General features: G+C 41.9%; 1 protein-coding gene across 3 annotated transcripts; it reads right to left on the bottom strand.

The window, feature by feature from the left end:
- Positions 1–1497: 1497 nt before the first annotated feature.
- Positions 1498–20745, bottom strand: ubap1 (ubiquitin associated protein 1). Of its 3 annotated transcripts, none has more exons than XM_018746837.1 (7): positions 20603–20745; positions 11448–11494; positions 9292–9416; positions 4337–5101; positions 3103–3297; positions 2918–3019; positions 1498–2176 (listed from the first exon to the last, which is right to left on the bottom strand). In XM_018746837.1, exons 2-7 carry the CDS (start codon positions 11485–11487, stop codon positions 2036–2038), a joined length of 1368 nt encoding a protein of 455 aa, XP_018602353.1. In that variant the 5' UTR covers positions 11488–11494; positions 20603–20745; the 3' UTR covers positions 1498–2035. The 3 variants fall into 3 exon arrangements, with proteins under 3 accessions (XP_018602353.1, XP_018602354.1, XP_018602352.1); XM_018746838.1 differs by having other exon boundaries at positions 4403–5104; XM_018746836.1 differs by having other exon boundaries at positions 4337–5104.
- Between the last annotated feature and the right edge of the window lie 1197 nt (positions 20746–21942).

Here is a 21942-nt window from a genome sequence, read left to right on the forward strand (position 1 = left end):
GTACTGCTTCTAGAAGGTGCATTACAACATAAGGATCTCAGTTGTTTGGTATTCAAATGATTTCCAGCTGATTTCAAAACACAGTACACTGTGATTTTACCTGTTGTGCAATTTCACCTGGGAGACATTTTAGAATCCAGTTTCATTTTTGTCTTGATTCTTAAACTGTACTTTTGAAATCTGGCTCATGGGAGAACTAAATTGTGGGTAAATGCTTAGTATAAATGAAGCATATAATGCTATAATTATATAATGCATATAACCTATAGCTCCAAATTATATAGCATTTGCTTCCAACAAAAACTAGGTAATTAAACAGTAACAATGAGTAAAGCCCTTGAAATCGTATTGTGGAATGATACCACTGTGTCTACTAGTCCAGAGCCACTAAACATATTTCATTATTCAACAGCATTAATAAGAAAGAAAAATAAACAGAACCCACATACAAGTCATTAACAAAACAGTGCTAACAAGACATTTTTATGTTAATTTTCACAGTTCAAGAAACAGTAGTTGTGGATTTGGGAACCTGTAATCATTAAAAACCCTCGACACAGTTCTAAACTAAAGTGCCATCATAAACTTCTTCATATTAAAGGGTCTCTGAATCCGAACCCACTTTATACACCATTTTCCCCATTAACAAATCAAAAGTTCACAGGATAACCACCACTGACAAAATCTTAAGATTTAATGTAAGTTGAAGCACTTCTTTAGAAAGTTAATGCTCTGGAGAGAGAAGACATTTTAATACGTGTGGTCATTCTCCAATGAAAGAAAATTGCATCTGCTTCCATTGTACGCTAGAAAACAGAATGGCCACCTAAATATATGTTTAACTCCTTTCTGTACTCCTCACTAGGCCTGGACTGTAAAGGACTTCCAAGACAGCTTAAAATCATGGTCAACACTGCAGCTGTTATATGCATTCATTAATCTATCCACCCACTACCAGTTTTTCAAACAGTTCTCAACAGGTTAGAACATATTATGGATTAGTAATGAGCAACAGGTACCTAATTTTGCAAAGGCACCATCCAAGAAATGTCAAATGTCAGGAAGTTGGTTCACCCCACCCTTGCTCCCAAGCAGGGCTTATCCTCTCCAGTCTCTATTGCACCCAAGGATGGCCCTATAACACACACCTAACAGACCTCATCTTTCTGTACAATTACATGTATGGACACCATGTGGAATATTTAACATTTTACAAAGAAACACAAAAACTTGATGTTTGAACTTAAATCATAATTTAAAACAAAAAAAAAAAAAAAAAAAATGGTGTGTCCTTGCAGTTTATGGTCTGTCTTTTAAATACCTCTGTAGTGTGTGTGTGTGTGTGTGAGAGAGAGAGAAAGCAAGAGAGCTCCTATTTGCACTTTGCCTTGCTTGTAAAGTCCCGAATCTCAAACATGGCCTTTCCTTCCTGTTCACAGTCCAAGTGAGACTGTCACAAATCCATACAAGAGTCACAGGTGCAGTAGTTCTGTTTACATGACATTGTTTATTAGTTCATAAATTTCTTAAAATAAAAAGCAAAGAAATTAATGTCCAAAATTAGGAAGAGTAGTTTGCCACATTAGACAAACTACACACAGTTAAATTTATATTAAAACACAAGCCACAGACAAAGAAAGGGCACTTTTGAGTTCTCCGTTCCATGCTCTTGTACGCTTGGGCTTTTAAATTCAGCTTGCATGTGCTTCCAGCCAATGTGAGCCTTCACTGGGCCAAAGTCCAGCAGCAATCGATGGCAGCTTTGTAGCTAACAAAGTCAGTTTGCTGTGTAGCGCTACATCTCAGTGAGCTTTTTACCCCAGATGAAATGAATGTGCCCTAACAAGTCTCCCTGACTTTTTTATGGGCTGCTTATCCCCACCAAACCTCTAAGAATAAAGAAAGCTAAAGAAGGCCAGTCTTGCGTCTTGTTCTGTATACAGCCCATAATTCATATCGGCTGTGGGTCTCTGCTACAGAATAAAGAAAAGGGAGAAAGGGGTTTGAAGGGAAACAAGCTAATGCCATGGAGCTCTCAGCTGGCTGCTGCACGAGCCATGAGGTCCTCCAGAGCTTTATCCTGGTCGTTGTTATGTACCAGTAGTACTTCTTTAATGGTGTCCCTCTCAAAGCCCATCTCTCCAAATCGAGTCATCAGTTGCAGAAACTGCAAAGCCTAAGAAGCAAAAGCAGACCAGCATTTGATCTTACAATGAAATTTGATCTTCAAAACACAGTAGGAGTTTCATCTTCATACTAATCAGGGTGTTATGTTTAGCAAATTTTACAGAAATTAGATGTTATTACATAATCTGACACATTAAAAATCCTTTTTATACAAATCATGTATCACTGTTTTTCCTATCAATATGAATCAAACAATCAGTATGAAACAAGTAAATGATTTGTTGGTACAAGCATTTGCCAAAGTTTGTGTGCATTATGCTATACATGATGTACGGATGCATTTGTGCTGGGGAGACTCAGATCTAATAAATCTTTTGGAAATGGTACGGGTTTGTACTTATAAGGATCACTCTCTAAGAGACGATTTGTATCCAAAGATTTGCTCCAGTAAAAACATCCAGCTATATAAAATAAGCAGATATATAAATATTTATTCATTTAGCTAATACCTTTACTTACAGGCTAAGCTATACACTAAGAAGTTCATTCATAGTTCTTTTTGATTTGTCATTAAACATTTTTCAAGTTCAAGAGAACAGTTTGTGAAGTATATAGTAAAAAGTGTGAACAATTTGACCATATAAAAACTGGAATAAGGCATAAAAAGCAGCACTGTTATATGGTTTATGAAAGGAATAATTAAGCACTTAATATGTGTATTTATCAGTGTTGTCATATTTCTCCGCAATATGTTTGTAAAAAAGTGTGCAAAATCATACAATACTCTCACCTTTTCTTCGGAACACTGGTACATCTCCAGGCACTCCTCCACCGTACTGGCATCAAAGCCCTGCTCGCACAGGCGACTATGTATGAACAGGTAGTCCAGCACCTGACGGGCATCAACAGAATGACACAGTAAGGAGAATGCAGACTAGGATGGCAGGAAGAGTTGGGGAAGCACAGCACTCGCACCTGTTCCACGTTCTGGCCTTGTCGCTGCATGGCCTTCAGCACACCCTCGTAGGAATAGCCCATTCCCACAATGGTCTCCACACACTCACGCTCGCTGGGCGACAGACTCAGCAGGGCCCTGCACCGACCCGCCATGCGATCAGTGGGCTCTGCACATGCTGACTGGGGAGAGGCTGCTGTAGGCACGGCATCAGGCTGCAGGATCAAGACAAAGAGGGACTGTCACAGGGTCACAAGACTGCCGAAACATTTTTCTTACGATGCTTCCTAGTTCTCCACTTCTGACAGCCCACTTCTGCCCATCAATTTTCAAAACTTTAAAATACTACGTTTTAGAACCATAAGTAATGAATACTCTTGTACCTCGTATTACAAACGTCTGACTTGCGACTCCAATGACACAGACGTTAAGTTTGCTTTCAACTTACATTTTATTCACCTTTCTCACCTTTCTATTTTCTAAATTCTCCCTGCTGCAGAATGAAAAGGGCCTGCAGTTCCACTTTCTATCGCAACAAAAATATGCTCCGATGGAATAGATGCTGACATGTTTATGGTTTCTTCCTTCAGTTCAACAGAGTTTTGTAACCACCAGCTACAAACTGACTTTCGGTCCCAGCTGCATTCATAAGGTAAGGCACTCTTCTTTCACCTCAGTACTAATAAGGAAAATATTTTTGTCCCTCAGCATGTAGAACATTCAGTGCTACTAAAGAGTAAACATCTACCGAGACAAAATCTTTGTGGAAAATATCAACTCACTATATGACGCAGCAAGGACACAGAATATCCTATTTCACACAAAAGGTTATACTATACTGAGCATCATATTTCTTTAAAATTACACATACACACACACACACACACACACACATTGCCTGAACCGCTTGTCCCATGCAGGGTCACGGGGAGCCGGAGCCCAACCCGGCAGCACAGGGCATAAGGCTGGAGGGGGAGGGGACATACCCAGGATGGGACGTCAATCCGTCGCAAGGCACCCCAAGGGGGACTTGAACCCCAGACCCACCGGAGAGCAGGACCCGGTCCAACTCACTGTGCCACTGCACCCCCCTTCTTTAAAATTAGTTGGTTTAAATAATGCTGAGGTCCAATTTTAGTTTTTTAGTCTCACGCACTCACATTTGATTAAATATGCCATATTATAAAATGATTAAGCATGATGAAAGTATTACTGATGCTGACAAAAGGGGGGTAAATCAAGTGTTCAATTCACCTGTTTTAGAGTTTCACTGTGCATGCGGCTATGGTGCTGCTGACAGCTCTCGTTTTGGGAAGTCACCTGTGGAAAGCCTGGAGGAATGCCGTTGGGGAGACTGCACTCAGGGCTGGGAATATAGCTCTTAGACTCAGAGGAGTCAACAGGGTCAGAGAGCTTAGGGAAGGTGAGTGAGCGGATGTTACAAGGACGGTCCGTCTCCAGTTGTCCCACCGGAGTGCCTCCAGGCCTGTCCACTTCCAAGAGTGTCACCAAACCATTGGGTTTGTGGAAGCCACCTGGCTTGGCCAGCTCTGGCTCAGTGCTGCATTGCACTACCCTGGGCTGGAGTGGGGTGCCCAATTGCACCTGCAGGATGCTACGCAGCTCCTCTTTGTCATCCAGTGTCTTGAGTTCTAGCTTGTCAAAAGGGTCTTCTTCGCGTTCAAAGTCTGCCAAGTTAAGGCTCTGTGAGGGTGGAGGGCTCGGGTGGCGTACAGGACCAAGACTGGGGGCTGGCAGTGGGGTGAGGATAGCATTATGCATCAGGCCTGCCAGCACAGGGTTAAGCGCTGGAGGTGGGGGTTCTTTTTCATCCGAGGGGTGGCATGGTTTCCTGTCACCGGGGCCTCCACTTTGGTCCTGCAGTACAGCCGTCTGCTCACTTTTCCTGGTGTTTGTGCAGACAATGTCAGCCTGCAGCTGCGCCTTCTGCTGGGCCTTGCGGGCCTTGGTCAACTCCTCGCCCCACTGCACACTGCGCCGCTCTAGAGAGAAGTCATACTGCTGGACAGAAAGGAGGGAGACAATCAACGTGGCTGTCCAGTATTTTATCGATTAAAAAGCAGCAGGTAGATTTTTTGGTAATATTTAAAATCCAGCTACATTTACATGAAAATTATGCAAAAACTGTTTTATTCATCAGTTTTCCTTCCTATTAGCAGTTTTACCCCCTACTCAGCTGTGCTCACTGTCCTCAGAAGAATGAAAAATTTTACTTTATTCACAAACACAAAACACATTTACTACCTGTAGAACACTATTAAAATGCTCATGTCACAGATCATTTCTGTAATCCTGAATGAGTAAACGAACGGAATATTTTGAACTGAACCGTCCTGTAGTGATACACAGGGTCCTCATGTTAAACATTTGTTTGTATCTTCAAAAATTTGAAAGCGCAAACATTTCAAAGATTTACTTTTTATTGCACTTTCTTGCCTGATTCATAAAATTTTCTGTTGCAGAGGAAAATTACCACTGTTTCTATGCCCATACATTAGTTGACACACTAAAACAAAACAGGAGTTTGGGACCATTTATATTGAACTGCCTTCCATAATGCCTTCCCGCACTACAATCTGTCTGATGTTTGAGAGTCTGTGATTAACAGCAGGATGATGACAATTTAAATGTATTTTAATGTACAGGTGGCCCTCAGCTTACAAAGTTTCATTCTGATGACGACACTAAGTCGAAAAAAAATCCACTTATATGAACTATAAGGACATATATACAAATACTACATTGTATAATGGGCTTTGATATATATTTCATATATCCTGTGTATTTGATATTTTTGCAGGTGGCTAGTAATTGTAGGCAGCTGGTGGTAAGTGAGGAGGCATGGCATTGTTAATTAGGTTAATTTAAGCTTTTGGAGTACTGCATTTTCAGTTCTTGTTGGCAGGTGTGCAGCTAATCCAGGATTGTTTGAGACTGTGAGGGTACTGTATTTGAAGGTATAGATGAGGCTGTGGTTTAATTGGAGTAGTTGAGTTTGTGGAGTTGCTGTATTTGTTCAGAGTGATGGGCATCTGGGTGTGGAGGAAGGGTTGGAGGGTCTTGGATGCCCCACTGCACTGTTGAGCCTTCCAGAGGTGTCGTGGGCCCAATTCAACGAAACATCGACGAAAGAAGGCGTTCACTTGACAACCTCAGTGAAATACCCATGTTGGTACCCTGTGGTTTTGTTGGGTAGGGAAGGAAGTTAAGATTCTTGGGCTTGAGTCATGGAGGTATATGCTGGAAATCCTGGATGTTGTTCTCTGTGACTTCACAATGATGTTGGTTGGACTGGGTCCTTGTGTACATCCGTTGTAATATATGCATGGGGTGTAACATTTCATCCTGTGTGTCTTGAATGTCATGAATTTCACACATTAATCATATTAAAACAACACTAACAGAATAATACAGTATTATACTTTCATGCTATGCTATTCATGCTGTGCCATTATCTTCACTTTTATTTCTAAATCTTTTGCTGTTTCTTTTCAGCACCACCAGAATACTCTTTTTTTTGCTTACAGCCGTTTTAAACAAAAATGAACAAAATGCAATTGTTGCTGGACACCCAAACTCTGATCAGCAGAAGTCATTAAAAAGCAGATGGAGATGTCATTGTCTGAACTCAGAAATAATATAAGGTTAATAGGACGGCTGTCTTATGTCCAAATGGTCATAACTAACAATTTGTTTTCATATAACTATCTGAGACCATTACTGACATGTTAATAAATGAAACAACTTCTGGACTACTAAGCTTTTCATTGTACAGATAATAAAGGAAGTTGAAAATTGCCACCAGTTGACAAACATTGCACATGCCTATAGGAGGACTCTATCAACCATCAAGACTGATTAGGAAATTGTGGAAATTAGATTTTATCCAAACTCATTTTAAAGTTGCTTGATAAGTTAAAGACTTCCATTTGCACTTCTGATCATAGGTTGAAAAACCAGTGTATATGACATTTTCAAACAAATCTGAAAACTCACTTATTTTTACTTTTATTAGAGATGTCTTCCAAATGTGTATTTAGATGTACCAGAAGTGACTGAGCCAAATTAACATCAACACTGAACAATGTTCTCCCTGGGTTTTCATGACTTTCCTCTGGGTACCCCAAGTTCTTCCCACAGTCCAAAGATGTGTTTCAGATGAAATGGTGAAGTCCACAACATGTAATTCACTAGTGAGGATATTTGGTCCCCCCATCATCCCAGTCTGTCCACATTTGAAGGTACTAGTGTTGCCGAAGAGATACAGATAAAATGATCACCTACTCAGTGTCCATTTAATAACGTCAAAAAACAGCAATATTAACAACACGAAGTGCTGGTAAACACCTTAAGAACCGAGCCTATGACAGTCACTTTGTATTCAGGCAGGTTTGTCTGCATCTCTTAAAATTCACCACTTGCTGTAGAGATGGTTTCCATGTTACGCAATATGCGACTTCAGTAAACAGGGCTTACGTAAAACGGGGGGGGGGGGAACACCTAAGGGTCAATGACAGAAATTCAGAGCTATGGAAAATTTCAGCTACTGTTTACATTAACACTGCTGCCATCTTGTGTTGGTGTCATACAAAACGGTTACATGCTGGCCTATCATCGAGTCAGTTACGCTTTGGTCTTGCTGCTAATTTGTCATGGAAATAATGTCACTTGTTGCTTAAATATTTTCTTGTGCATTCCATTGTTGTGAAACAAATGAATGGAAAGAGGCCATTGGGTGCTGCTAGCCCATAGCCCATGCAAAAACCAAAACTGATATGGAGATTAAAATGAAGATGATCAAAAAAATTACAAAGGTGGACAAAGCTTATTGGCAATAGCATGTGAACTTGGTTTCTCTATGTTGAAAGTTAACATCATCGTGAAAGTTGCTGTCCGCATAAAATCATGTGTAAGGATCAGCCTCAAAAACTTAAACAATAGTAATAAAACTCCATTCTCATGCCATACAACATTTTTTATATTTTTCATATCTACAAACATATGGTACAGTAACATACCATTATACAACATACATTAAGACAGTAATTATTAAATGCAATTTTCAATGTGATAAAACTAAAATTTTCAAACATGTGCACTGACATTTAAAAAAAATGAATACATAAATCATGCTGTGTGATTAATGGGTTGGGTCAAATACTGACTTGCATAAGGGTTCCCGGAACGCGAAGTCAGAAACTGTCTCTATATTTAGGCAGTACAAGCATCCTTTGTATGAAAGAGTGCAATTCAATACTGAATTCTCAGAAAAACTCATTACCATTTATTTAAACTGTAAAATTTTGCATCCCTGATTCACTTTTCCCCCATTCATCCTTTAACTTATTACTGTTTTGCATTTATTTTAGGGTTAGGGACAGAATACATCTTATTCTATTTTGTTAGGCAATGTGGCATCATCATGGGTTGCTCATAGCACCTTCCTCAGTCTGTACAGTGGTTGCTTGTTCTCTCAGTTTGTGTAGGAGACCTCTGGTTGTTATATTGTAATGTAATGTAATTGTAATATTGTAATTTAAGTACTGACAGTTATTGTAAATTGCTTTTGAGCTGCAGTGCAATATTATTTTCTTTTTTATGGTAAATCACTTGGAGGGTCAGCTTATAAAGGCATTTGGAAGAAAATATGAGTTACAAATTTTAAAGATAGGAAAATCTCAGTTTACTTATTTTTAAAATGCATTTTGTTTGCCATTTTCTAAAATTTCTGCTTCATATCGAAACTGGACCTGCTTCTTTGAAACGCTGTTCAATTTTAAAGGTTATTTTAAAAACATGGAACAAAAAGAAAATTTTAATAACAGTGATATCACCAAAATGTTTTTATAGAAAATATTAAAGCCATAGAGGGGGGTGCAGTGGCGCCGTGGGTTGCACCACGGTCCTGCTCTCCGGTGGTTTGGGGTTCAAGTCCCGCTTGGGGTGCCTTGCGACGGACTGGCGTCCCGTCCTGGGTGTGTCCCCTCCCCCTCCGGCCTTACGCCCTGTGTTGCCGGGTTAGGCTCCGGTTCCCCGCGACCCCGTATGGGACAAGTGGTTCTGAAAATGTGTCTGTGTGCGTGTGTATTAAAGCCATTGTTTATTAAGTACTATCCAACCACAAACTGGGAAAACACTATGTTAAGGGGGGAACGACAATACCTAAGCGCAACTCAGGGCTGACTTACCTGTGCTTCAGAGAGCACTGGGTTGCATTCAGGAAGACAAAACCCAATAGGCAATCCCACTTTTGCAGGACATCGGAATTTGTCATTGAGCTTAAAGGGAACGTCATCCAGATAGCTGATGGGTCCTGGATGTAGAGGTGGAGACGAGGACATGTATAACACATGCAAAAGAACTATAAGCACACTTCCCCCAAAATTTTACAGAGCACACTCAACATGCACTTAACAGATACGTTCCATTCGAGTTTCGAAATCTGTTAAGCAGAAACCAATTCCATTCATTTAACTGGGGTAAATTACTATGAATTTCTAGACCACGTCACACCAATTTATACAGCAGCATACTATACCATAGACATACCGTAGGGTTTTTTAAGATAGGGTGAATGGACCTCTTTGGAGTCAGCAGATGGATTTCAGAGGGTCCACAAAAGTGTTGTACTGAACACCATCGTAGTAAATAAAAGTTAATTTAAAAATGAATAAATATTGCAGTTCTACTGGGATCGTATTCCCTTGGGTCTAGATCAATTTGAGCTTCTTCACCTCAGTCAGAGATATTTGACACTGGACTCCAATTCACCTGTTAAGTATCTTAAATCTCTAAGAGTCATTCCAGTGTTGCGTATTCGTTCTTGCTATTAGTTAGGTCGGGGTGTAGCTACTTCATACCGTGGGGCGAATGGTGCCTGCTGCGGACTGGTTTTGTACACAACATACTTAAAATGTTTGACCTGCTGAAGCATTTCCATGTATCTCCCCTCCTCGTCTCTCTGCATTGGCTTCCTATAGCTCCCCGGCTCAAATTCAACACTGTGGTTATGGCCGACAAAAGCATAAACGGAACTGCTTCCAGATATCTACAAGACCTGATCATCCTTTACACCCCAACCAGACTGCTATGCTCCTCCACCTCAGCCCACTTGGTGGTCTCACAAACAAAAGGTCCAAAAGCACAAAGGTTTTCTGTTCTGGCTCTGATGTGGTGGAACAACCTTCCCCTCTCACTTAAAACTGCTGAATCTCCCTCTACATTTAAAAAGGGTCTAAAAACTGATGTCTTCCAGACTCACTGCTCCCATGATCTCTTAAGTTCATATAGAGTGTAAATGATCATGCTCTGTAACTTTGAGATAACTGTTGAATATCAGCTAAACCTTCACACAGCTACTCATATAATGTAAATGTTTATAATAAAAAACCTTTATACAGCTACTCACGTAATGTACATTGGTTCATATGGTGGAAAGTAACTGCACTTTAGAATCACACACCTGCATCTAAGTGTCTCTTTCTGCTAATGTAATGTACATCTCCCAGAAAATGCAATATGTATATCACTTCAGAGAAAAGTATCTGCTAAATTCATAAATGTAAAAATAATGTTAGACAATTACTAGTAATGTGGGAAAGCACTATTTATTGTCGTTATAAGTTAAAGCTATATTCACCTGTATTCCTATAGTACTGTATACTGATTCAGTACTGTTCTTTGTAGCCTGTGCATTTGACTCCCTTGTACTATAACTGCAAACTCAGCAATTCTGAAACGATAAACATAAACCTACAAAAAAGCACCACTATCGCATCATTATACCACTGCAGTTTATTTATGTTGCCACTTGCTTCCTGAAGTCTGAAACTGTTTAGCTTGAACAACTATAACAAAGTGTGGGGTGAGTGACTGTGTAGTAGCAATCTTCAGAACAGCACTCAAATGTGTTGTGGCACTGAGAGCAACACTATCATGCTACCTTGGCTGTGGCATCAGTGCTGCTAACAGACAGACTCTGGAACACAGCACTCTATTTGTCCCAGCAGCAAATTTTGACAATAGCATATAGAATTAAACTCTACATTTTTGAACTTGAGCAGCAAGTTCGTGTCCGTAATTGAGAGTCATGTAGTGTAGTAACCAACAGGAGAATTGTGCTGTCATTACTGACCTACGTACACTGCTGTGTGCTCTGGAGTTTTGGCTAGTAAGTACATGTATGTTAAGCAGAGGTTGGGTTACTTTCTATCAAAGGAAACCACTTATTTTTAGGAGAAAATAAAACATAAAAATATAAAAAGAAAATTAAGACAACATTTTGTACAGTTTAAAAATATTTCGGACAACAGATGTTGATCGCTCATGTCTCACTGGAACATACCAGTGTTGTGGATGTCTGATCCAGGCCTCCTTGCAGCCATTTAGAGCCTAAATCAAGAAAAGATGACTAACATTAGAACACAAATACTTTTGAATAAGTGAAGACAGTAAAGTGCACATCAACATGTAATAGTTACTAAAAAGCTGAAATGGAATACATAGGAATTAACTGGTGCCTAACAAAGACACTGAAGTGAGAAGTGAAAATAAGCACAGTTGGGTTGACAACAGGATTAAAGGCAGCTAAACGTGTATATACCTATAAATTAATTTTCAGATGACTGCACCTCTGGAGACCAGTCTCTCAAAGCCCTGTAATTTGCTGACAACGCTGCTGTTATTGGTCTTATCTCCATGCAGACAAGTTCATATACAGGAATGAAGTCACTCAAGTATCACACTGTTGTAGTCGTCACTAACTACAACTCAATGTCCAGAAGTCAATGGAAATGACAAGAAACCTCACCTCTTGCTTGTCCTAAATTGTTCTATAGTCTGCACCACCAAGCCATTTAAGTTCCTAGGCAGCCTAATCTCCTAAGACCTCAGGTGGAATGACGACATCACGTCAGTCATCAAGAAGGCTACGAGAATGTTCTTCCTTCAAACAGCTGAAGAAATCAAAGGTTCCTCGGGCAATAATGGTGCAGTTTTACACAGCCCCTACAGAATCGAAGTTAACAATATGCATATCTATCTGATTCAGTGCTTCACTGGAACAGTCCAAGGGCAGGTTGCAACATGTCAGTCAATCAGCTTGAATGGAAAAATGGAAATATGTCAGACTTTGTTCATGGCAATTTCTAGGGGTGCCAATAATTGTGTGTATTTGTGTGTATTTTTAGAAATTTAATTTAAGGATTTCTTATAGCCTTTTTTTGGTCATCTTTAGCAAGACTGCCAATAATTCTGGAAGGCATTTTATGCATTACTTGAGTAACATTTCTTTCCTGGTTATGCCAAGTTTTTGGTGTGACTATGACCTGTGCTGATGGGTGGTATTTTGAAAAAGTTAAAAAGTTATTGTGTCAAGAGGCACCAACAGTCTTTTGCTCATTGTTAAACCCCAGTCATTCCAACAATGGCAACAGACATTAGACAGACGTTAGATCTGTGGAGGTCTAAAAAGTTAAGCAAGATACCATTTCTCTTGTCAGTGGACCATAGACCGTAACTATGAAACATTTTTTCCCCTTGCAGTCTCTGCTTCATTGTACAATACAATGCATTCCTGAGACATGTGCAAAACATAACATGAATGCTGAAAGTTACATTTCAAATTTAATTTCAAAGCTTCTATCAGAACACTTTCAACAGTTATGTTGAAAACTATGTCACACTGAAGAATATAACATGAGCACATAGAAAGATGACTGAGGAAATTTCCACTCCTCAGAAACAATGACCAAATACCAAACTACTAAGGAGTGGTCACGTAGAGCAGTCTTAAAGCTGTTGAAACAAAACTGACCACTGACCCGATAAACAGAGCGCTACATAAAGCAAACTGCATATTTTATTCTCCTGTGTGGACTCAAAAATAAGACACCAATCACTGTAAGCAGTTTTTAAGCAAAAAGGTACTTTTTAAGCAGTTCTTCAGGAAAAAGATATCCATTTGAATGTATATTCTTAGCCACTCTCACTCACTCCCTTTTTCAGTCAACAAAAGACAATGACGCAATGTCTTGAAATTAGAGGAAGAAGCTTTTTAAATCTCCAGGGACAAACAAGTGGTACTTCTGCCCATGACACACACACTATTTACAGTTCCACTAGTCTTCCTCTGAGTTGACCCTACTTCATTAGGGGACAAGACTAAAGCAGCAAATGGATGAAAGTGACACAGGCAGGACACCTTTCATAGGGTCTATCTGGGTTACAAGATTGATTGAGTTTTTTTTCCCCAACTTACTATATAAATACTGAACAGTATATTTTCATGCTGTACTATTGTTTTCACTTTCATTTGTGAAACTTTTTGGCTCTACTTTAAGGACCACCAGAACACTCGCTTTATCCCTTGCTAGTCATTTTAAATAAAAAGTAACCTGTAGGCATTCACAAACAAAAAGCATTTTAAACAAAACACAATTGCTTCTGACCATCCAAACACTGAGAGCCAAACAATAAGAAATATATAAGATGTAATGATCAAATGTTGGGACTCAAAAATAATATAAGGTTAAGCGGTTGGCTGCCATGGGAACAGATAATTGTAAGTGGCTCATGTTGTAACTCAAGAGCCACCTGATATAGTCCCATCCAAAAAGCACCTGTTACTTCCTGGGGTTGTTAAATCTGTGAATGTCACCAGATAACAATGAATAGGACAAAACAAGTACATTTTTAAAACATTCCAAATATTTAAGTTTCCCCACTTTTTTCATTTTTCATTTGTTCCCCCAACACCCTCTTAATGCCTGTAATGCAATGCTGTTGCTGTTTAGTTTGTCTATTACATTCCAACCTGCTCTATTTCCACATCTCTGCTATTACATTGACAAGGTAGTCAGGCAATACACAGCGGGAGCAAAAACAAACTTATGCTGTATTCTAACTGTAGCTGTTAATGACTGTGAAATTAAATAAATAAACCAAACTATTAAAATTCTCCATCAGAAACACTGACAGCTTATAACAGCTGTTGGTCCAAAGCTAACAAACTAGCAACAGGCAGCTGCTCTTTGCTTATGTCAATTTATGTTCAATTTTCAAAAACAGCTTTCATAAATGTATTAGTGTGTCATTCAGAAAGAAGTGCTCTAAACTTAAATGTGGGTTAAGGAATGAATGCAGTTTGTGATTTTTCAAATACAACTGATCCTAACCTAATATTATGAGCCAGGCATCAGAGATTGAAGTGCATCCAAGGAACGAACAAACAGTCTCATTCCTCAGCACTGTCATACCGTTCCTGGGTGGACACCAAAATATCCATGCTCTTCTTTATACTTCTTCAATTAACAACTTCACAAACATAACACAACAAATGAGCTAACATATCCTGGTCTATACCAGACACACAGGATGACGAAGGGTACACTTTGGATGGATGCCACTTCTTCGTAATTCTGAGTAAGTACTTTGCTCAAGAGTACTACAGAAGTGAGATTCGAACCTGGACTCTGAGTTCTTACAAAAATAAACCACAAACATGTAAATTGGTTACTAAGCACATGCAGGGCTGAGTGGTTTATCTGTGATTTGGCACTATGGGAGGTTTCAGCAGTAGGCAAGGTACATTCTTCAGCAGGTGGTGTCAAAACATTTGCAACTAAACCGCTCAGCCTCATGTGCACGTAATAACCAAACACCCTCTGGGGCTACTCGTCTTTTCTTTAATTGCTATAAACATGAAACTATTAACTTATGTTATTTAAATCATATTGTGGCACACACTGTCAGGATGACATGGTGGAGGGTGGGAACAGGCTCACCAAGCACACCTGAACCACCAACAGCCTACTGAACGTGTCTGCCCAACTGGATGCGATGAACAACCCGACCAAGACCGCAGCCCAAAACATCAGTGTTGAAACTTCCCTTCCTGGCCATTGTGCACTTGTACCTTCGACATGTGAAGCCAAACATTTCTGTATAGCACTAAAGCACCAAAACAGAAGTACAACCGCACTTTACCAGGAGATTATAATGGACAGAAAAGAGAAGAAACAGCTCCTATGTGTACCGTTACACAATCCTAAATAAGCCTCAAACTTGCAATGAAATTAAGATCATCTAAAAGCACAGTGTCCATCTGTTTGCACAGTGAAAGATTTAGGCAGTCATTTCATGAGCTTTATTTCTTCACATGAAACATCCGTGAAGCAGATTACCAGAATTTCTCCATTCAGGGTGTAAAGTGGCCTAATACTTTCAGAGTACGTTCTGTATTGCCGAGACCCTGCACTGGACCACTACACACAGACGCACAAAAACTGCTTGTCCCGAGTGGGGTTGTGGCGAGCTGGAACCTAACCTGGCAACACAGGGCGTAAGGCTGGAGGGGGAGGTGACACACCCAGGACAGGATGCCAGTCCGTCGCAAGGTATCCCAAGTGGGACTCGAACCCCAGACCCACCAGAGAACAGGCACAGGTCAAACCTGCTGGGCCATCGCACCCCCCTTACTGGACCAGATGTAGTTGACAATAAATGAATGAATGAATGAATGAAAATATAACTATTAATATAAAAAATAAATACAAGTAATATAAAAAGATAGAAAAACTTTTTGTGACAAAGATGATAAAGGTGATGACACCAGTATATTTTAACTGTTGTATTTAATTAATCTTATGTAAAATTTTTTGTTCATGAACCCATCCCTCACCGCCTCCCCTTTAACAGGAATGGAAACTTAAGTGCCTTAGAAGAGGAATTCACCTAACAGGCTGATTTCATGGAATTAACACCATCATTTCAAGGGTGGGTGTACTTTATCTTTCAGCATTAGCACCGGAGTGAATTACAACCACATCTTAAGACAAAACTTCCTTAGAAAATGGCACAGTAGCACAACAGGGAGTGCTGGTGCCACAACACCTGGGTTATGCATTCATACTCATGTTCAAATCTGGCTCTGTCTGTGTGGATTTTGCATGTTTTCCCTGTGTTTTCCCATCACACCTTCATGATGGCGCCGCAGACGGCCGCCTCGGTGTGGAGCTCCACAGTTGTTTTACTGTTTTTGTTAGTTTGCCCTGTCTTTAGTTATACTCCGACAATCAGTTTTACCAGGGAAGAACTGCTGAACATTCGGCAGTACACACCACCCGACATTTTACCAGTTTTCGACTATTCTGACGTTTTGCTGGACATTGTACTCGGAGGTGCAGCGGCGCTTCTCAAGCGCTCCAAGACGCGCAAGCGCGGAAAGCGAGCCGGCGCACTTGTCAAGCTGCGAAAGCGCGGCTTTAGAACAGCGCTGCCTAGTATCCATCTGGCGAACCTCCGCTCCTTACCCAACAAAATGGACGAACTTTTCCTCCTGTCCCAAAGAAACAAGGACTTCTTAAACTCTGCTGGTCTGTGTTTCACGGAAACCTGGCTGAATGAAGCCATCCCGGACAGCGCGTTACATCTGCCGGGCTTCCAGCTGTTCAGAGCGGATCACGACGCGGAATCAGCGGGGAAATCACGTGGCGGTGAGACATGCTTCTACATCAACGAAAGGTGGTGTACAGATGTAACGGCGTTGAAGAAGATGTGCTGTCCCGACCTAGAAGCGCTCTTCATCAACTGTAAGCCTTTCTACTCGCCGCGGGAGTTTTCCTCGTTCATCCTCGTAAGTGTTTACATTCCACCACAAGCGTGCGTGAACGCAGCACTGCAACAGCTGGGCGACCAGATCACAGACACAGAGCAACAACACCCGGACTCTGTTATAATCATTCTCGGGGACTTTAATAAAGCAAATCTCTCCCGTGAACTGCCAAAATACAGACAGCATATTACATGTCCCACCAGAGACAGTAATATTTTGGACCACTGCTACACCACAGTAAAGGATGCATATCACTCTGTTCCACGGGCAGCTTTGGGGCTCTCTGATCACTGTCTGGTTCATCTTATACCGACCTACAGGCAGAAACTGAAATCAGCTAAACCTGTAATAAGGACTGTTAAAAGATGGACTGGGGAAGCAGAGCAGGACTTACAAGCCTGCTTCGAGTGCACTGATTGGAGTGTTTTTGAGACTGCTGCTAGCGATCTAGATGAGCTCACAGACTCTGTAACATCATACGTCAGTTTCTGTGAGGATACGTGCATCCCTACCAGGACTCGTTTAACATACAACAATGACAAACCGTGGTTCACTGCAAAACTCAGACAGCTTCGTCAGGCCAAAGAAGACGCCTACAAGAACGGGGACGGAGTCTTGTATAAACAAGCCAAAAACACACTGGCAAAAGAGATCAGAGTGGCTAAGAGAAACTACTCCGAAAAGCTGAAGAAACAGTTTTCAGCCAACGATCCTGCGTCGGTATGGAAAGGCATGAAAGACATCACAAATTACAAGACACCACCCCCTGGCACCGTGTCAACTCAACAACTAGCCGACGATTTGAATGAGTTTTATTGCAGGTTTGATAAACCCTGTCTCACACCCCACACCCATTCAGACCCTCTCTCCACCAATCAATTAACACCTCCAGTAACCCCCACCTTCCCCCCTCCTGCACCTTTGATCTGCGAAGAGGAGGTGCGTCGGGTCTTCGTCAAACAGAAGACAAGGAAAGCACCAGGCCCAGACGGTGTCTCACTGGCCTGCCTAAAAACCTGTGCTGACCAGCTGGCCCCTATCTTCACAAAGATCTTCAACAGATCACTGGAGATGTGTGAAGTTCCTTCCTGCTTCAAACGCTCCACCATCATCCCCATCCCAAAGAAACCCAAAATCACAGGACTTAATGACTACAGACCTGTCGCCCTAACGTCTGTGGTCATGAAGTCACTTGAAAAACTGGTGTTGGACTACCTGAAAGACATCACTGGACCCTTGCTGGACCCCCTGCAGTTTGCTTACCGAGCAAACAGGTCTGTGGATGATGCAATCAACATGGGACTGCACTACATTCTACAACATCTGGACAAACCAGGGACTTATGCGAGAATCCTGTTCGTGGACTTCAGCTCAGCCTTCAACACCGTCATCCCACACCTCCTCCTGTCCAAATTAACCCAACTCTCTGTGCCCACCTCCATCTGTCAGTGGATCACCAACTTTCTGACAGACAGGCAGCAGATAGTGAGGCTGGGAAAATGCTCATCCAAAACTCCCACAATCAGTACTGGGGCCCCCCAGGGATGTGTGCTCTCCCCACTGCTCTTCTCCCTGTACACCAACGACTGCACCGCAAAAGACCCCTCTGTCAAACTCCTGAAGTTTGCAGACGACACCACACTCATCGGCCTCATCCGGAATGGCGACGAGTCTGCTTACAGACAGGAGGTCCAAGAGCTGGCTGTCTGGTGCAGTCATAACAACCTGGAGCTGAACACGCTCAAAACAGTGGAGATGATCGTAGACTTTAGGAGAAACACCTCAGCATTATCCCCACTCACCATCATGAACAGCACTGTGGCAACAGTGGAGTCATTCAGGTTCCTGGGCACCACCATCTCACAGGACCTGAAGTGGGAGCCCCACATAGACTCCATTGTGAAGAAGGCCCAGCAGAGGTTGTACTTCCTTCGTCAGCTGAGGAAGTTCAACCTGCCATAGGAGCTGCTGATGCAATTCTACTCCGCAGTCATCCAGTCTGTCCTCTGCACCTCTATAACTATCTGGTTCGGCTCAGCTACGAAGTCAGACATCAGAAAATTACAGCAGTTAGTTCGGACTGCTGGAAGAATCATCGGCACACCCCCCCCAGCTCTCCAAGAACTGCACTCGTCCAGAGTCAGTAAAAGGGCTAGCAAAATCATTCTAGACCCCTCACATCCAGGCCACTTCCTCTTCGAACCCTTGCCATCTGGCCGGCGCTACAGAGCACTGAGCACCAGGACAGCCAGGCATAAGAAAAGTTTCTTTCCTCAGGCCATCTACCTCATGAACACCTAAATCTCTCCCCTAGAGAGTAAACCGTGCAATAAATAATGCTATTTATATTTATAACTATTTATCACATATCTCTTACTCACACTCCCTTGCATTTGTATCTAGTGACTATTTTTGTATATTGGGTACTTTATATTTTTAAATATTTTTTATCCCTTGCTCACATACTCTATCTTCTCACCTGTCTTGTCACTGTCATTCTGTCTGTGCTGTGGTAGTTCCTGTCACCAAGACAAATTCCTTGTATGTGCGAACATACCTGGCAATAAAGCTCGTTCTGATTCTGTTTGCAGCATGCGCTTCAAACTTTTGAGTACACCGAGGATCTCAAAAAAATTAGACTTCAAGCAGACTGAAACTGAGCAATCTACAAATGCACATTAATAAGTTATTGATAGGAAGCTTTTAAACATAAAATATTTTCTATGCAATTCATACAACAACCTAAAATTTTATATATTTGCTAGATCCCAGCCTTGGATATCACTAACAAGTAATCCAATAAGATCTTGTTTCATTAAAAAAAAAAAAATATATAGCCACAAAGAACTTTTTTTGGGGCTGGGGATGGTGGGGTTATGCTACACAGTACAAATCCTTGCCCTGTCTGCATTATTGCAGCAAACTGGGTCACTTAATCACATAGCTGAACACCTTCACAGTTTGTGGCACATATATCCACACTGAAAAATGAGTGTTTCAGATGTATGAACAAAGAAGTTCCATTGTAGTTACTCAACTTCCTTCATCTGTGTGTCATACTACATTTGTCCAAAGACATGCTGTTCGGGTAGATTGGTGCGTGAGTGACGGAGGAAGTGTGTTCCACTGACGTATGGATAAGCGACCCATCGTAAGTAGAGTATCTAGCAGTGTAAGTCACCTTGGTGAATAAGGTTTGTGGGCTGGTAACACAGATAAGAGTTCATTGGAAGTCGCTTTGGACAAAAAAAGCATCTGCTAAATAAATAAATGTAAATTTGTCTTATCACTGGCAAAGTGTCACACGACATAACACCAACAGATGAGTCATCTGGGGACATGAACAACTAAGTAAAGCAAAGCAAAGAAATGAACATACGGACAGTATGTGTCAGATACAATCAATCTCTAAAATATAACAGTTCTGTTGTTCAGTCAGAGCAAAAAAAACTACAGAAGCAGGGCCTCAGAGTACATATCAGGGTATCACAATCACTACTAGCTTACCAGGAATTCCTCTTTAAACGTGCAGAGACTAGCTTTGCCAGTTAAGTCACCCGCAAATCATGCCAGCAGGAGGAAAAGATACTTCTGCGCGGCTCTACATGATTCACCACCGACCAAGTAAGTAGTCTAGCGAACGATAGGATTCACAAACAGACAGAACGCAAATAGCTAGAACACCTTCCACGTTTCAAGTTAATTTCATTTTGCTGGAACAGGGAGAGCTCCAACAACGGATATTTCATGTTGAGACTGACGTCGACGGCCAAGGCCTGTCCTGTGTGTGTAGTGGGGAAGTCACCCGGCTAACTAACGTCGATATAACATGTTTCCCAGCTGCTCTCGCCTTTCTATAATTCGGTGGGCACTTAGAGCTCTCTTACCTGTATCTCCACTGTCGTCTCTAAACAAAACTATTAAGCTATTAAGTATATCACCACCAAAACTTTCAAAAAATGAAGTTTTAACAAGCCAGAAATGTATTTCCTGCTTCATAGCGGGACGCCATCTTGGTCGGTCCACTTCCCCAGACTTGTTCCTGTTTGACGTCATTTCTTCGCCTGAATGACGATTCCTCCAGCCAATGGCAAACGCGGAACCGCCGTCACGCGCTGCCTACGTCTTCTTTCCCCGTATTTCATTTTCACAAAAAATAAAGTTATGTTGGAACGCTTGTTTTCCTTAGGTGTGACATCCCAGTCCTTTGCACTGTATGCGCTAAATACTGCTTACGTTTTTAATATTCTGTTTATTATATATACTCCGTGTTTACTGTATAAAAAGTATACATTCTGTTTACCATTACCAATTATTAAATGAATTATATATGTTTTTATGCGTCCTATAATTTTGTGGTGCAAAAACAGAATATTTACAGCAGAACCATTTTTAAAATAACCTCTGGTATGGAATGTAAATTTCTCTTCCATTTCATCCATCTTCTTCCATCCATCTTCCTCCGCTTTTATCCGGGGCCGGGTCGCGGGGGCAGCAGTCCGAGCAGAGTCCTCCAGACTTCCCTCTCCCCGCACACCTCCTCCAGTTCCTCTGGGGAAACCCCAAGGCGTTCCCAGGCCAGCCGGGAGACATAGTCTCTCCAACGTGTCCTGGGTCTGCCCCGAGGCCTCCTCCCAGTGGTACAAGCCCGGAACACCTCCCCAGGGAGGCGTCCAGGAGGCATCCGGAACAGATGCCCGAGCCACCTCAACTGGCTCCTCTCGATGCGGAGGAGCAGCGGCTCTACTCCGAGCTCCTCCCGGGTGACTGAGCTCCTCACCCTATCCCTAAGGGTGCGCCCAGCCACTCTGCGGAGGAAACTCATTTCTGCCGCTTGTATCCGCGATCTCATTCTTTCGGTCATGATCCAGAGTTCATGACCATAGGTGAGGGTAGGAACATAGATCGACCGGTAAATTGAGAGCTTCGCCTTATGACTCAGCTCCCTCTTCACCACAACAGACCGGTACAATGACCGCATTACTGCGGACGCCGCACCGATCCCTCTGTCAACCTGCCGCTCCATTTTTCCCTCACTCGTGAACAAGACCCCGAGATACTTAAACTCCTCCTCCTCCACTTGAGGGAGCAACTCCCCCCTAACCCGGAGGGGGCAATCCACCTTTCTCCGACTGAGAACCATGGCCTCGGATTTGGAGGTGCCGATTCTCATCCCCGCCGCTTCGCACTCGGCTGCAAACCTCCCCAGTGCACGCTGCAAGTCTTG

This window comes from Scleropages formosus, chromosome 5, assembly GCF_900964775.1.
Source record: "Scleropages formosus chromosome 5, fSclFor1.1, whole genome shotgun sequence".
NCBI classification, from domain to species: domain Eukaryota; kingdom Metazoa; phylum Chordata; class Actinopteri; order Osteoglossiformes; family Osteoglossidae; genus Scleropages; species Scleropages formosus.

What these genes read in the sequence shown, in the direction of transcription:
- ubap1 (XM_018746836.1), bottom strand. Translation starts at nt 11,487, where the DNA reads ATGGCTGCAAGGAGGCCTGGATCAGACATCCACAACACTG. An exon ending in ACAGTGAAACTCTAAAACAG is followed by an intron (nt 3,298 to 4,336) that starts GTGAATTGAACA and finishes TTGATCCTGCAG; the next exon opens with CCTGATGCCGTGCCTACAGC. An exon ending in AAGGCCAGAACGTGGAACAG is followed by an intron (nt 3,020 to 3,102) that starts GTGCGAGTGCTG and finishes GATGCCCGTCAG; the next exon opens with GTGCTGGACTACCTGTTCAT.